Source organism: Quercus lobata, chromosome 8 (assembly GCF_001633185.2).
Source record: "Quercus lobata isolate SW786 chromosome 8, ValleyOak3.0 Primary Assembly, whole genome shotgun sequence".
Taxonomy (NCBI): Eukaryota; Viridiplantae; Streptophyta; class Magnoliopsida; order Fagales; family Fagaceae; genus Quercus; species Quercus lobata.
The window spans coordinates 10,465,878-10,484,096 of NC_044911.1; the positions used below are offsets into that span (position 1 = coordinate 10,465,878).

Genomic DNA, 18,219 nt, shown 5'->3' on the forward strand with positions numbered 1-18,219 from the left:
GTTAAGGGGAATGAGTCATTGGTCTTCAAAAGGGCATAAAGCTTGAGAAGGGTCCAAAATTAGCTTGATGATGTCCATGCATGCAGACATATGGTGCTTATCAGCCTTGAAACCCCAACAGCTAGAGTGCCAAATTGCTTTGGCAACTGGGCATCCAAAGAATAGATGGCAACAAGTCTCCACTTCGAAACCACAAAGGAGACAAGAGGGGTCATTAATATTGATTCTTTTGAGCAGATTGTCCTTTGTTGGTAAGGAGTTAGTGCCAATCCTCCAAATAAACATTTTGACTCTCTCTGGCAACCTGAGCCTCCACAGTTTCTTCTAATTGACTTCTGTTTGGGGGGTGGGGGTGGCGGAATTTGGGTTATGAGTTGGTATGCCGATTTTACAAAGAACTTTTCGTTGGGGTTTTGTAGCCAAATAAGCTTGTCTGGTCTAGAGGTGGTGGAAAGGTGTATGGAGAGTATGGCCTTGGTAGATTCGGGGTCAAACAAGTCCATAATGATGTTGGTTTTCCAAGCAAAGGATTCTTGGTCAATGAGCTGAGAGACCATAAGGGGGGTCTGTTCTACATTACCATGCTTGGGCAGAGGCTTGAAACCATTAATCCATGGCACCCATGGGTCATGCCAAACACTTATATTAGCTCCATTTCTGATGAGATAACAGGAACCTCCGACAATGATGTTTTTTACTCCCTCAATAGCTTTCTAGATAGGTGATGCTACTTTTGCTGGTTCTTTGTATAACCAGTCATGTCTAACTTTATATTTGGCTCTTAAAATCATCATGCATAAGCTATCCCTTTTGGAGGCGACCATCCAAGCTAGCTTTGCTAAAAGTGCTCTATTAGTGTCTTTGGCTTTATTGAAGCCAAGACCGCCTTTACCTTTTGGTAGGCAGAGCTTATCCCAAGCCTTCAAGGTAAGGAATCTACCATCTTGAGCTTTTGATTTCCACCATAATCTCCTCGAAGCTACATTGAGACTATCACAAATTTTGGAGGGGATATTGAATATAGACATGGCATATGTTGGAAGGGTTTGGGCCACTGAATTGATAAGAGTGCACCTACCCGCCCATGATAAACATTTGCTTCTCCAACCGAACAGTCGAGCTTCGAGGCGATCTTGAAGAAATTTGAAATCCTTTGATTGTGTGCTGGATAGTAGCCTTGTAGCCTTGTGAAACCTAATAAATGCCTAGTAGCCTTGTGTCCTTTCTTTTTATATTTTATAACACTAGTAATGGCAACACGTGCAAGGCACGTACTTGGTTTATTGGAGGATTTCATTCTACCAATATCACTTACTGCTAAATATATGCAAATCACACAGTTATATATTGCAATCCTTTACAATTTCCTAAGATTCACATTTATATAGTTCTTGTACGTGCAATGTTACGTGATTGAACCCTTAGTTATCAATCAAACTTATACTTCTAAATTTAAATTTACAATCTTTATCCTAAGCTACTAATGAATAAGCAAATGAAAACATTAAACAACAACAAAATTAAGCACAAGTTTTCCAAAACCAACCTCATTGCCCACAACCAAGCCTTCTCCCACAAAGGGCTCTAACCTGCCATTGGCCAACAAAGCACAAAAGCAAAAGCTACAATTTGAAACACAAAACACAATCCTTTCTCTCAAACCACCAAAATCTTGACCTTTGGCCAATGTCCCTCTCAAAACATAGCTATACCATCCCAAAATTCAACTCTTTTGTATCATCATAAGATTTATATCCTTCTCATTCTTCTAGAACTCTCTCGCATTGTCACTCTCTTTCTCCCTGCCTTCTTTTTCTCTTTATTTTGTCTCACACTTTAGCCAAACGAACCATTTTGGCTCCATAAAAAACAAAAGTTGATCAAACAAAAAACATTGTAGGTAGAGCTCTTTCCCCCCCTTTTTTTTTTCCTCTCTTATATATATTTGCAAATATTGAACACAATGGAGAAATTTTGGAGCTCAGTTCTAAGTACAAAAAGCCTTAGGCCATACTACAACCCAGTACTTGAATCATACCTTTATACGCAACTTTCTCCGGCAAGACAAAGATGCTACTGAAAATGGTCCCATAACCATTCATCAATGGCAAAGAACCTCAAAAACTTAGATGTTCCATTGGTAAATAGTCCAACTGTCGATCTTTGTCCTGCTCACATCTTTGTCAATCAACAGAGAAGAGTTAGAGAAACTTCAAGCAAGTCTGAGCTGATTGGGTTGCTTTAAGGTCTATCCCTACAATTAATATAATTACCTGTACAATATAAGAGCCATAGTATACATCTAGTAAATTTTACTTTCTTATTATACAATATTTGATAAAACCAGACTTCAAAATCTAGTCAACTTAACTCCAAGAAAAATAAATATAAATAACTAAAAATAAATAAATCATGTAATGCTCGTCATACAAACCCCACTACCACTATAGACATGACAAACAAACATCATTATCTCACACTCCCACCAAATGTTTAATGTAGTTCACAATGATCAGCTTCAAATCCAAAGAGTCTCCCTACACATATATGACTAGTGGTCAAATCACATTAACAATTAGCCCTCCATGAACTGAAGGAATGCTTCTAAAAACATTTATACAACAATGACATAGAGCTTCAGTCACCAACAGATCCTATAATGGTCTAGCATAGATAGGTATATGACATAGTCCTCAAATTTGTTGTATTAGTCAATGTCAATATTTTGACTTAAGCATTATTAATAAATAAAATTGGACAAAGCATGATAACATAACATCACATCAGAAACAAATAGCTTGAGTCAATAAAGCTGAGTTTATAGTTGTGTTTCTGCAATCATGGTTTAGATTATTGTATGATCAAATTAATGGTTCAGATTATGTTTTGAAACTAACTAAATAAAATACCATCGCATCACGTCTGAAAAAATAAATGGCAAGAAAAAAGTAAGGGTTTTGTCAAACAAATAGAGACACTTTGGTTCAGGCATTTCGTCAAATAGAGTGAAGAATTTCATATCATAGGTGTCCAACCTGTGAAAGAGAAGACAGTTGGAAAGTTAAAATTGTAAGGATGATAGAAAATTGGAAATTTATTAATGTAGGAAAATATTGGTTCTTTGTATAAATCACACTCCTGTATTCAATTCATGACGTTTGTATAAAAGCTGCTTCCAACAGTGCCTGGCACTCTGCCAAAGCAGCCTAAATTTTGTTCGCATAGCAGGAGAAAAAGGCCAAGAGGTGGGAAACACTCATAAAGAGAAGGTTTTGGAGGATGTTTAGCTTGCACTATATAGGCTAACACAAACATGATCAAGATCATCATACTCCTTATTCGTCTACTAATAATACCCATAATTCTTCTCTCACTTAATTTTATGGGGATGCATGTTAGTTCAAATCCATGATTCAAAGGCCTAATAAGGGCATAATGTTTGTTTCCTGCAAAAAAAAGGGAATTCCACGTTAAACGTAACTTTATTCAAGCATGAAGAATCAAACTCCTGAATGTATTCAATATTCTCGAGAAAATTATTTTAGGAGTTTTAGATTTAATTTTGGAATATGTTAACAGATGCTTTTAAGACAACGGTTCACAATCTATTTTGAAAAAAGTTTTGATGTTGTTTTTTATGGGAAATAGAAACTTTCTCATAAAAATTTTCTTAAAATAATTTGTTATCAATTTGCCCTGAAGGCATCTATTAACATTTCTCTTTAATTAAATTTTTTTTTTTTTTTTTGGTAATTAATTGCATCCATCAATCATCATATCTTATGACCACAACTTTTTTTTAGAGGGTTTTATAACTTATGATGTTCATTTTTTATGATAGCTTTTTATCATCAAATCAAGACACCAATCAGTTTTGGTGTAGGTAGGGATTGAACCTCAAATATTTTATTCATGCCATTAGAGATTTTACCACTAGTTGAACTAGCTAGAACCCATAACCACAACTTATAAATTATAATGCTAGTAGTTCTAGGCTTCCAAACATGAAATCCTCAATTTTTGGCCAAAAATATGGTATTTGTATTACCCTACGGGTTTTTTTTTTTTTTTTTTTTAATTGGAAACTCATTTACAAGCCATCTATATATTAACCTGTTAAGATGGACACTTGTTTTGGGATTAACTTAAGATTGACGCTTTAATTGCTTGAAGGGTGCAAATTAAATCATATTTTATATTTTATATCATAGTTTTTGGCAATTTTTATGAAAACAAGACTATAAATTATAAGAGATTTATAGTTTCTAATAGTTTTTAGGAGATTTTGGGTTCAATCTCTGCCACACCAAAAATCAATTGATGGTTTGGTTTGATGATAAATAGCAAAAATCATAGAAACGGACACCATAAGTTAAAACTCTATAAAATAAAAAAATTACAAATTACAAATTAGAACAACTCAAATAAAATTGATTTCTGGCGAGACTTGCTAAACAATTTACCTTGGGTTTGGCATCTCTAGCCTTTCTAGCAAAAAAAAAAAAAAAAAAAAAAAAAAAAAAAAAAAAAAAAAAAAAAAAAAAAAAAAAAAAAATCTCCAATGAGGTTTTTCATATTATATAGATTCTCAAATAATATGGTTGATCAACATAAGTAACATAGTTTTGAATGTTAAATAGATTGGTAATTTATAGGTGTAAATACAAACAATGTAGTGGAGCTTTAGGCGATTAAATAAAGAACGGACGGTCCGTCTACATCATGAAGCAAATGGAGTTGCAGACAAGCTTTTAAAAAGAGGAGGGGGAGCAAAGAAGCCATCTGGAAATCTATTCGATCTCATTATCCATCTTTTGTATCACTTCGATAAACTAGGGACTTTTTGTAGATAGGTACTCCTAAAGAGTGCCCTATGGTGCCTTTTGTAACTAGACACCACTTTCAGGTGTCTAATGAACATGCTTGATGTATTTGCTCTTTAATGTTTAAATAAATTCCCCTTTCTACCAAAATAAATAAATTAAGGGTCTGTTTGGATAGAAGTTATTTTGCTGAAATTGAAAATTGAAAACTGAAAATATTGTAGTAAAATAATTTTTAAATGTGTGAATAGTACTGTAGAACTCATTTTTAATGAAAAAGTTGATAAAAAGTAGAGTTTGTGAGACCCGTGAACAGTGCACAAGTGCACTGTTCATAGAAGAAAAGGTCAATCATTGCGGCTGAAAATGGAAAAAAAAAAAAAAAAAAACTGAGGAAACGCAGACACAGCACTAATAAGTGCTATCCAAACGAGCACTAAATCTCTTGAGCAAAAGATTTCGATTTTAATTCAAAATAGCACAATACCAATCACTGCAATCCATCCTAGAAATCACACACAAACGATGGGACATGTGGAGTAAAATTAGACCTAATTGAAATTTAAAATCTAATTGAATTTTCTTTCAATTTTGCATATATATATATATATATATAGATTACTCTCGTGCAAGGATACAACCCTAAAAATCAAAATTTTATACAATCTAAAAACCATTATACATTTCCAAACCTCTAAACACACATACATATATTAAAGAAGCTCTCTATCTAATAATATTCTTGGTTTAGTTAGCAATTAATTTTTTTTTTTTTTGGGGGGGGGGGGTGTCACATTTTTTGTATGACCATTTTGCATACATAAACATACAAATTGTAATGGCCTTCTTTGAACTATAACCAATTTTAGATTAATCTTGGTTTGTTAATTACCATTTTAGGTTACTCGAAATGATATTGATGCTACCTTGATATGGCACTCAAAATATTTCTACTAGCTCAAAGTATTATCCAACCTCGAAGACTAGGGTTTGCCTAACTTAATAGGACTTTTTATTATTATTATTATTTTGGGGGGGGGGGGGGGGTGGGGAAGAAGTTTGCTTCATCTTGGAATCATAGAGCTCCAAGTAAATCATCCCGATTGACTTTAAATTAAGCAGATCTTCTTAAATAAAGTCATATCACAAGAATTCAATTGATTCAATCCTAATAACACTATATTGGATCAAAATGGAAGTTCATATAGATCAAATTGTCACAAACATGTACAAATCACATTAAACTTAAATATTCACAATACAAGTATTTGAGACATAAACTTACAAGCATATGATGAAGATCTCCTTAGATGCATAAAAGTCTAAGAGTCTAATTCCTATTCTATGGTCACTGTTATGTACTCTGCTCTAAATAAGTTCTCTAGTTTATTCGTCTGGTTTGTGGTGTCCCTAATTGTTGATTGAGGCCTCTATTAATTTATACTTAATGACTTGATAATTATTCCCAGTCTCTACCACCACGTGTTCTTTTTTTCATTTTTTGTCTTCGTCATCTTGTCATATATGTGTCCCACGTTCATGGCATGTTTGGATGTTTAAAAAAGGAGGGAGAGTAGAGTAGAGGGAGGGAGAGTAATCTAATTACCTTGTTTGGAAGTTTTTTAAAGAATGAGGGAGAGGGGTTTGGAGGGGTTTCAATCACCTCTAACCCCTCATTTTTAATTCCCCTAAATTGGAGAGATTTGAAGGGAGAGTAGAGTAGATAAATTATTGTCCAAGTAAATTCTCTAATTTACCCTTTCTAAATTAACAAAATTACACACAGATTATTCTTTGTTTGTTTCCTAAGAAAATTTAAGTTGAATGAGAAAAAAAGACCTGAGATTAATCAATGTTTTGTGCTTGCTTGTGCTGCAGATTTAAGAGAAACCAAATAGAAAGCAAAAAAAAAAAAAAAAAAAGATTATAAAAGCAAAAAGAAATAATGGGTCCTTCAACGAACTGGTTGTCTTTCTCACCGTCTCCGATGGAAATGCTGAGGTCCTCTGAGTCTCAGTTCATGAGCTATGAGAACTCCTCCACTGACTCTCCTCACTACCTGATCGATAACTTCTATACCAACGGTCAAAATCCCGACTTTTTTTGTTTCAGTATTTATAAGAAAGAAACTTATGTCCTGTTTAGTTGCTGAGAAGTTGCAGGAAAAGGATATACATGTTGATACTTTTGTGGAAAGTATATACAAAAAAATATGCTTTCTGTTATGGGTTTCACAAAGTTTTTATTTATTTTTATTTTCTCAACGGTCAAGAGGAACGATTTTCGCAAAATTTAAGGAGTAGTAGCCATTTTTTTTTTTTAATTTTATTTATGCTTCACCAAAAAAAAAAAAAAAAAAAATTCACTAACATATTCCAAGATTTGAACAATGATAATCAAGTTCAAGACTTTATAAAACTGATAAATTAATTATAAACTAATTTTGCAAGTCTTTTTTTTTTTTTTTTTTTGGTGTGGCATGTCCATTTTCAAATAGGGGTAAATTTGTCTATTTAAATTATTTTTTCTCATCTCTATCCTAATTTTTAAAACATCCAAACATGAGGAAGGGCTAATTACTCTCTTCCCCTTTGCTAATTTTAAAAACATCCAAACAAGGTAAAGGGGAATCATTCCCCTCTACTCTCCTCTCCACTACTCTCCTTCCCTCTACTCCCCTCCCCTCTCCTCTCTCCCTAAACTTCCAAACAGGCCATCAATGTTGTGTTGTAACCTCTTATGACTTTTGAGGCAACTCTACTATCAGGTTACTTTGTTGACTTGCATTGTGTGTGGTTCTAGCCATGAATTCCTAATGGCCTGTTTGGATGGAGGGGGAAGGAGGGAGAGTGGAGTGGAGTAGAGTAGTGTTAACTAAAAATAAGCTAATTTTGTGCTAAATCTACTCTACTCTACTCCCCCTCCCTCAATCCAAATAGACCATAATTTTTTTTTTTGTAGAAAGTCCTAAAGTGTAGTATTTCTATTTCCCTTCACAAATTAAATCCTTCACTCGCATATAAGCTAGATTGACCTAAAAAACACTAAATGGAACTTAGAACATGCTCTTGTAACACCTTTAAATCCAAGGATGGCTTTGATACCATCAATTACAACCCAAGAAAGCAATAGTTACATTTGTGTCTTATATCTTAAAAGAATTAGTCAAGTTATAATTAAAATTACTTGTCATCTTTTATAGATGTCAAATCAACATAGTAAATACCTGATATAGGACTCAGTACACCCTCATGCAGCACCTTCCAATCCAAATCCACCTATAATTTTTTTTTTTTTTTTTTTAAAAGGAAGGATTTTACACTAAAACAATACTTAATTAAGAGTTAGGACCTTTTAATAAGATCATGTTTGTTTGTCTTCATGGGCTAAGACATAATGTAGATATTTAATTATGCTTAATCATATGCTTTAAAAAACATCCATCTTATGATAATAAATTTAAAATGTATATTGTAGACATCTTATTTTGCAACCGAAAGTCGCACTTTTGCCCAAAAAAAAATGTTCAAATTGTCTACCAGCAATGTTACTCAGGTCTCAAAGCCTTACATGAAGACATTTTTTTTTTTTTTTTTTTTGAAGGATATTACATGAAGATCAATCTTCCTTTAATAGTATATCTACTACCCCCGAGTGGGAGGATCAATCTTCCTTTGAAGTGAAAAAATATTTGCACTTGGATTGGAATTCCGATGGTAATTTCACAACCAAATCAGCATTTAGAGCCGATAAATTTCTCTTTTAAAATTATGTTAGCCCGCTTGAGAGAGTAGATCGAAATCGGTTGTGAAACTTAAATGTCAAAAAAATTTCTGTGGAAAATTACATTGAATGCTATTCCAACTCGTCAGATTATCAAGAGTAGGTTTGAGATTGAAGATGATATGTGCTTGCTATGTGATGGGGTATAGAGTCTAAAGACTAATGTGCATTTGTTTATCTAATGTCCGGTGGCTTAAATTGTGTAGTCTATGAGTGGCCAATCAAAATCCATGAGCTAGGTGTTCCATCTATCAATGATTGGATTAGTTTAATTCTAAATACTAGAAAAAATCTAAAGATACCTAGGGAAGAAAACAAAATTTCTACTTTGTGGGGTTGTTTTGTGCGATTGGTGAGGTGAGCACTAGCATAAAGTGTACCAAATGCCAAAATTTTGACATTTGACACACCAAACACCAAAAAAACCTCCCACATCAGATGTTTTAAATGTCAAAATATTTAGCATTGATGAACAGTACAATGCCCTGTTTGAAATTGTACGGGCAGAAAATGTTATACGTGCTAAACATATTTTGGTGTTTTTTATTAGGGTTTAGCAAACTATTCAATAGACATCTGTCTGGCCAATGGCCACCAAAGTTTTAACCTGATAGGTCAGAAATTTGGACAAAGGCACCTTGGTTTGATTAGAGCTGAATATTTGGCATGATTTAAGAACAAAAGGAAACAACATTTTAGATGCAGCAGGTGTACGGCATGTTTCATTTTCAGCTCTATATTCTTTTTAAAACAAGTAAACGACTAAATTAAACTTTTATACAAAATTTGTAAGTATTGAACTAAGAATTATTATCCACAATGACAGGTCCAATTTAACCGGAATTGCAAAAAATTGAAAACTATTTTCATTATTGTTGTTCAAGGCCTAGGGCCGAGGCAACCAAGCAAAAACTGGGGCCGATGTTAACTACAATTCTCTTGGATTACTCCCTCATATCACAATTCACAAAAGAGAAAAGAAGTTGAAAAAGAAAGAAAAAAAAATAAAAGGATAATCTACCAGAAAGTAGACGAGATTCAAATCTCAAACCTATGGAGTATGGAGGCATCACCACAGCATAGTATTCATGTGTTGATTGTAAATATTGTGCTAGTCTGACCCCTGGTCCTCTGGATTTGGAGGAGAAGCCTTTGATCTCAGTATATGCTTACATGTCCTGAAAGGACATTTAAATGTTAAACTCTTGAAAGAAATTAAAGATTAAAAGTGATAAGAATATTAATATAGAAAATAATGTAAATTAAGCAAATTTTTTAGGGCAAAACTTAAGGAATAGTTGCTTCCAAAAAAACAAAGGAATAGTTCCTGAGGTGTTATACCTTAGGTTCCATAATTGTATTAGAACCTAAGGTACAGAATCTAAGAAATTGCATTTTAACTTTTGTTCCATTTTCAGTATAAAATATAAGACACCCCATTGAATGATCATTGCATTCCCTATATTACATCATTTTCCTATCTACTCCATAGATATAAATATAACACATGATGAGATTGCCAATTTGGAAATTCATATTTTGGTAAAAGATATAGAATTGGCTAGTGATAAAATTGATCCTCTATTCCCACATTCAACAGGTTCTGTGTCTTCTGACCTACACAAGTGGAACAATAAAGGTAAAAATTCGCAATGTGCAAATAAAGAAGGCACAAGAGTAATACATGTCCAAATCCTCTTTCCTTCTCTTGATATCGGCTGACCATAATACTGGGTCGGTGTTCTTGGGCATGGAATCTTGTAGTTGGGATTTCTCTCTTAGCCACTGCTCTGCTTTATTGCACTCATTAACGATCTGAAAACATGGAAAGTCAAAGATATTGAAATGATTATAAAAACGGCATCAGAAATATGGGTAAATCTTAGGTACACTTCCTTAAGTGTTGTGTCCATTGAGGTTCCCCTAATTTAATTCAGCCATGGGGCTAAATTAAACAATGTAACTCATCTTTTCATAAAGCAACAAAATTCATGTATGTAATTTACTGGTCAATGCAACCATATGATTGGATTTAATTGAGGAACCTAAGGTACAACACCCAAGGAATTGTATTTGTACCAAAGTTTTGTCCCAGATTTATAATAAAACAGCATCAGAAATATGGGTAAATCTTAGGTACACTTCATTAAGTGTTGTATAGGTCCCCCTAATTTAATTCAACCATGTGGCTAAATTAAACAATGTAACACATCTTTTCATAAAGCAACTAAATTCATGTATGTAATTTATTGGTCAATGCAACCACATGATTGGATTTAATTGAAGAACCTAAGGTACAACACCCAAGGAATTGTATTTATACCTAAGTTTTTTCCCAGATTTATAATAGTCATCATTGCCAATTCCATAGCATACCATTTCTCGATCTTCAGGTGGGATCGAATCTACAGACATCCTATAATCCACAACGGACTTCAGCAGATCTCTTGTAGCTTGTGCTCTTGCTTCTTCATCTTTATAACGATTATCAATTGGATCCACCAACTATAGGGGGGGAGAAAGAGAGGAAGGGAGGGGGGGTTGGGGAGAGAGAGAGAGTCAAGCAAGGAGTAGAAAAATATGAAGGTAAACCAATATATTTATAGTAGTAAAAGTAACCTTCTTTAGACCCTCTAATTTTGAAGTATAAGCATTTTCAGTTTCGTCATCCCCATCATCATAAAGCCACTCCTCCGTCTGTTGTAGGCTTCTAGATATGCCCTCTCTCTCCTGATCACTTGCAAAGCTCCGATATGTGTTGAACAGCTATTCACATACAAGTGATAATTTAAAAATCCAGCATATTGAAAAAGATGGAAGTATGAACTGAAACACCTATCTTAATTGTTGTTGTTAGTGATGCCAGGAGATTGATAATGCATGAACAGAGATATGAAGGTAATTTTTTAATCTTCACTACCTGGGATCTAGAATGGGGTATTATTATAACAAAACATATTAGGAAAACTTAAGTTATTGGTTTTGCTGCTTTAGATAATAACAAGTATTACTCTGGATGACAATGCTAGTCTTATAAGATAAAATCTTGAAATAAAACAAAAGCAAGAAGATTCTTCAACAAATGCATTTAGATAGTTCCTGTAAACATAATGAAAGTTGAAATCGATGGGTTTATGGGATAAGCTGCATTACATAAAATTACCATCTAACAATGTAATTATACCAGTCACTAGTTATAAAAATCTGTTCACCATAGCAGAGAATTTGCATTAAGTAGTAACACTTCCTCAGCAAACCTAGATGGTACCGTAGTCAAGACAGGTTCACAAGAACCAAACTTATGTTGACTAATTGTTTGACCAGGTTGAGTCATAAAACAAAGGCATATATTTAAGTCTCAGGAAAATTACACAGGTTATACCTTATTCCGCATCTCATACACATAAGATTCTAAGGCATTCTTCCTTTCTTTTGTTAGTTCTACAGCTCTGTCCTGTTGGGCCAGCTGAATTTCTTTTTGTTGGGCTTCATAGAGCTCAGCCTCAGTCATTCCACCATATGTATTTACGCTAACTGGTATCTCAAGCCTCCTGGTCGCTTTATCTTCTCTCAATCCATCAGCCTGCAGGAGGAGCATTCTATGAGTTAGCTTTGCATTTCCTCCATGCAGAGGCGTAGCTATGTGTAAGGGTGGGGGGCCATGGCCCCCCAAAATTTTGAAATTTTTTTAAATATATATAATTATTTTAATGTTTTCAAATTTTAGTCTACAAAAATAAGAGTTGGCCCCTCCCCCCCAAATATTTGATTTAGTCCAATGATGCTCTTAAAAAAAAAATTTGGTCTAATAATTATAAAGACATAACATTATTTTTCGCAATTCTATTTTTTATTATAAAATAAGTTTTTATATCTGTTAAATACTTGATAAAATTTGGCAACTAACATGTTTGAATCTATATCTTTTTCAACCAGTTATGTGGCAATTAACAAGTCATTAACTCGTTAAAAAAATAATGTCACTAAAACTACATACGAAATGTCTCTTTAGTTACCACATAATGGGTTAGAACAAGATAACTTCAAATATGTTTGAAGCCTAGCTTATTTCCTATAAGTTTTGGATCATTCATATTTTTGAAAATTTCATTAGTTCAATTGAAAGATTTTTTACGAACTTTAGTATAAAATTTGATAATTTGTATGGAAAATGAAATTTTTTAAGAATTTCACTATAAAAATAGTAAAAATGAATTTTATTTTATGAAAGATCGCCACCAAACATAATTTTGATTGAAATTACTAAGCTCTTTTTGTTGTTGTTGGGTGTGTGTATATATATAACTTATCAAATAAAAAAGTGTCTGTATATAATAAAAAAGCGTGTATATGTGTATGTGGGGGTTGTCTTGATAAATATATTAGAGTTGCAACTTGGCCCCCACAAACAAAAATTCTTAGCTCTGCCCCTGCCTCCATGGCTTTTAACATTTAAAATGGTCAGGAAAAGATATGAATTTTTCCGGAGAAGAAAACCTATTCTGCATGTACCTCCTCCATGCCAAAACCAATTTTTAGATTGAAAAGGTAATGTTCTAAGAAAGCGCATTAAAGCATCCACAACTATATTTTATAATTTAATACTCTTTATTGATTCTTAACTTCTATTCTCCTTAAAGTAGTACAATTTCTCTAGTCTGTATTAGTACTATGGTCAAGGGTGTTATGGGAAGATTTCAACTACAAACTTACAGAAGCATGTGAAGATTTTGGCTGTGTAATGCTACTATCTTCAACACCATTTGCAACCATATCAGAAGAACCAGAAATATTTGAATGAGTATTGCCCCTTGTGACTGAATCATCTACATGATCTTCTATCAACTGAAATAAAAAGATTTACACCATGTGGTAAAATTTCTATGAAAATAACAAGCTCAAAAGAGGTGACAAGAAAATGAGACTTCTTACTAACCGTAGCTGACTCAACACTGACAATTCCATGCAGGTTTAATATAACTTTAACTTTAACCCTTGCCTTTTCACCATGGGAGATGCTGAAAGGGCCAATCTGTTACCAAAAAGAAGAAGGTTGATAAGACAGAAATATATCCGGTGCAAACTTAAACGTTTACTTAAAATTTCAAAATACTTGTTCGGAGAAGATACAATTTAAGGGTACATTATAAATTGACACAAATGCTTGAAAGATACGGAGTTCCATTGTCTCAGTTGAAACTGAAGTGCTCTTCTCACATATAAATAGTCATGAACTCAAAAATATTTACATATTTGTGTTGGTGCAAGCTGTCCATGAGCCTAAGCAAAGCTCAAGTATGTCCAGGCTTGGCTTGTTTGTAGGACCAGCTTAAAATGTGTGCTTGAGCTAGCTTAGTTCTTTAATAAATGAACACAAACAAATTAGGTTGAGCTTGAGATGTTCGTAAATGGCTTTGTTAATTGCAGCCTACTAAAAGGTCGTATATAGATAATTGAATCAATCAACAGCTTATCTTCAATACACCCCTTTAAGAAAGTTTATGCGGAAAACACAAAACACCATGTCACTATCCAGTAACAAAGACACTATCATCCTTTGTCAATCAATTTATCATCCATCACAAAACAACCATGAGAATAAAGCCTATTCATAGCAATCATTAAGCACCCAAAGTCAAATGAAGCCTCAAATAAAATAATGCAAAATGCTTCAAACAACTCTATAATGCTTTTATTTAAGGAGAGGAAAAAAGGGGGAATAGAACTCAAAAAGCAGTGTATGTAAGCAAAACACTTCAAAGTACGCATACCGTGAAACAACTGATTTTTGATGACACACCAGGAGGCAATTCTTGTTGATTCGCATAGAATGCTTCCAAATGGAATGTACTACTTCGTTGAAATGTCAGAAGTTTAATACTTGGAATGGGCTGGCCTCTCCGGAAAAGTATGCCATTTGATCCTGTGCCAACTGGGCCTTCTTCTGATGAGAATCCTATGGAGAAAGGAATTATATCTTGAACCTACAGAATAACATACAGTAAAAATCACTCGCAAGATATGCAAGAATAGACCAAACAATATATATATATATACACACACACACATATACACTTCTGCCTTAGTTAAATCATACAGCAGGTGATATAACATTTTTGGACTTTGGGAATGATGCCCAAAGAGAATGAAGAGAAGAAAAAAAAATTATTTGTAGATGATACAAAAAAGATTAGTTGTTTACAATTAGTCCAAGATGAAAGTCGCATACATTCATTGGACAACATAGTACATCAGTGGTTAAAGACACAAATAAATATCAAGTATCAGAAGACTCCTATTAACATAACTTTCTAGGAGGCCTAATGATCGAAAGTTTCTGTTTCATGAACTTTTCACCGAGTCCAAGTCAACATTACTTTGTTAAATGACAATCTAAACTTGCTTGTAAGTGTCCCCTCCACAACCACCCCAACCCCCCACACGAAACATGCAGGGCAACCAAGTGTCTAATGTCCACCAAAAGTAGATATATATGCAGAGTAACACACATTATTTTCATTGGTATCTTTGTAAATATATAGTGAATTTAGATGTTATCATATTTAAAGAGCTAAAGACTATAGAAAGCATCTTTGATGGACTATTTTGCTGCTGCTTTTTTTCCTGCCGGGAAGTTAATTGGTTAGGAAATTGGACTAGACATATATTTTCAGTTTTTCAATGATCTCTGAGCTTTATGAGAGGCACTCATGCATTCCATTAATTTTATCTGCCAAAAGGGACATATGGGGGAAGTTTTTGGGGTGAAGAGGAGAGGGGGGAGGATTGTTCTAGAGGGGGGAGGATTGTTCTAACTCCTTTTTTTTTTTTTAAGTATTATTCTAACTTATTTAAATATAATGTTAAGCATTATCACTAAACATGTTCTTTGATGCGCTTAAAAAACATATCTATTATATGTATACCACATATAACACCAAAATATGTCTTACATATTATTTAAATACAAACTTCAGCCTAATTGATAAATTAATCTTTTTTTTTCTTTCAAACTAAAATTAAAAAATAAACTTGAGTCATTTAGAGACTAAATAGTCACTTCAAATAGCCAAAGGCATATTGCATTCTAATAGATATATAATGACAATACACAACACATATCAGTAGCCAAGAACTGATAAGTCATTTATACAAACCTCATATTCTCTGACCCGAAAAACTGGACTAAGCATTGCACACTGAAGAGCACATCCACGTGCCACACATTCACTTGTATTCAGTGTCCGTCTGGGTTCTCTCCTGAATAGAGAAGCTATCAGTCTAGTAATTGCTGGAATCCTAGATCCTGAGCCAACAAGCTCAACAGAATGGATCTTTTCAGGCAACCCTACATCAGCAAAGGCTTTTTTACAAGGAATGCTAAGCCTCTCCAACAATCCTGAAGCTAGCTTCTCAAATTCTTCTCTCTTGATAAAGCCCTTAACATCTTTCTCCTCCATCAAACACTCAATGGTCAGAGGTGCCTCTGGATTTGCACTCAAAACTTTCTTCAGCTTCTCGCATGCTGCTCGCAGCCTGATGCATGCTTTGACATTAGAGTACACATCAATATGGTACTGCTCCTTGAATTGTGCAGCAAAATGACTAAACAAAACCTCATCAAAATCTCTCCCTCCCAAGCTTCCGTCAAAAGTATGTGATAAAATCCTCATATGCCCAGCCTCAAATGATGCAATAGAGACCTGGGTATCACAATGACCAATGTCAATAAACACAACACAGTTTGGGCCCGAAGTAGGAAAATCCGTTTTGTAAATCCCATAATTAAGAGCAGTTGCAGTGCAGTCATGCATCAATCTCAAAGGCTTCAACCCAGCAATTGTTGCAGCATTCAAATATGCATGTCTCTGCAAATCTGTGAAGTATGATGGGACCCCAATTACACAATCTGAAATGGGAATTTCCAAACTTTTCTCTGTTATCTCTTTCAAATGAGAAAAGAGCATTGCCATAATCTGAACTGGGTTAAATGTATGGGTTGCACCCAAGTACTTCATATGAACCAAAATCTCACCATCTGGGCCTTCTGAAGTTTCAACTGGGAACATTTTTAGCTCATTTTGAACATCTGGCTCCTTAAATTTTCTACCAATCAATCTCTTCACCTGAGATACTGTGGACTTCAGGTTCATCATAGCAGAAGCAGCACCAGCAGACCCCAGAAACCTTTGCTTCTCCCCAAAAGATACCACTGCCGGGGTTTCGCGATTCGATTCATCATTCAATAAAACATCAATACCACGCTGCTTCACCACAGCTATTACACAGTTCTCATTTCCGATGTCAAAGCCCACCACACTCATTTCAACTGACTCAAAATCAGACTAAACCACAAATTTAGCAAGAACAAAAAGTAGCAACTAAATTAATAAGTCCAAATTCCCACTTTCCTCAACCAACCAAAAACTTCATTCCTCCTCACACTTGATCCACGCCCTAAATTTCAACAGCAACAGCAATTCAAGGAAAAAAAAAACCCATAAATTGTGAAAATTAAAGCTCAAGCTCATAAAAACAATAACCAAAGAAATTTAAACTCTCTCCACTCACATCAGAGCTAAGTTTCATTTCTCATTAAAATTAAAGGCAGGTTTAAAAAGAAAAATATTCATATAATTTATATACTATCAATGAGACAATGACCCACTAAATCAAAATACTACACAATCCATATTTATCCCTTAACAAATCAATAAGCATATATGTATTGACCTTTTCAACATTAGGAAGCCAAAATAACAAGACCTCAAAAGACTCAAACTTTTAATTCTGGGTGTTCTTTTCTTTTGCACCATTTTCTCAGCAACCAATTACAAGGCAAATGTTCTACCATATCACAAGCTAATCCACAAAAATTTCCCAATAAAACAGGAAAAAACAAAATTTTACAGGCTAAGAAGATTGGAAGTACCTTATTGCTTATTGAGGAACAGGTTTTCTTTTTGGACGCTCGAGAAAGACGTAGAAACCAAAATGGAAAGCACCACAGAATTTGAAGAAAGATTTTAAGAAGTGGTGGCAGAGAGAGAAAGCATGCGAAATGTTCGCCAAAACAAAAGTGCACTCTAGAGTATGAGTATGACACATGTGACATGACCATCTTCTCGTACATTGTAATGGTCCTTTTTGGTAATTTCACGTTCCACGTGTCGTAATTAATGATCATTATGAGTACCGTATTTTTTAACCTGATCAAACGGCTATGCAAAGCACTATTACAAATTTTTTTTTAAGAAGCCACTTCAATTTTATTTTATTTTTATTTTTTTTATACATAACATTTAAGAACCACTGGGCTATTGTTTCCCATCACCCGGATCAATTGGGACTCTTTGAAAGAATAGTATTCAGATTAGGCTTATAATAACTCGGCCCACCTTTTTTTTTTTTTTTTTTTTTTTTTGAGATCAAAATAACTCAACCCACCACTTATAGCTCAATTTGTCTAGGCCATAAATTTACGAGTTTATAGAGGCGTTGGCAATTGGAATAAGTATTTGGCACACTAAATACAAAAAATACTTCTTCCTTTTTCACAGGTGTCATATGTCAAATCATTTTAACACATATTAGTGTACTTTTACAAGTAATA

The 18,219-nt window shown here is 34.1% G+C and overlaps 1 protein-coding gene across 2 annotated transcripts; it reads right to left on the reverse strand.

Annotated features, from left to right (window-relative positions):
• Nucleotides 1-9,407: 9,407 nt before the first annotated feature.
• LOC115957681 (heat shock 70 kDa protein 16-like) lies at nucleotides 9,408-17,684 on the reverse strand. Of its 2 annotated transcripts, XM_031075987.1 has the most exons (10): nucleotides 17,539-17,684; nucleotides 15,764-17,063; nucleotides 14,378-14,590; nucleotides 13,543-13,638; nucleotides 13,320-13,451; nucleotides 11,989-12,189; nucleotides 11,226-11,372; nucleotides 10,983-11,111; nucleotides 10,291-10,421; nucleotides 9,408-9,784 (listed from the first exon to the last, which is right to left on the reverse strand). In XM_031075987.1, the coding sequence occupies exons 2-10, from the start codon at nucleotides 16,928-16,930 to the stop codon at nucleotides 9,718-9,720; spliced, it is 2,283 nt and encodes a 760-aa protein (XP_030931847.1). In that variant the 5' UTR covers nucleotides 16,931-17,063; nucleotides 17,539-17,684; the 3' UTR covers nucleotides 9,408-9,717. The 2 variants fall into 2 exon arrangements, with proteins under 2 accessions (XP_030931847.1, XP_030931848.1); XM_031075988.1 differs by lacking the exon at nucleotides 9,408-9,784 and having other exon boundaries at nucleotides 10,297-10,421; nucleotides 10,930-11,111.
• Nucleotides 17,685-18,219: the final 535 nt, after the last annotated feature.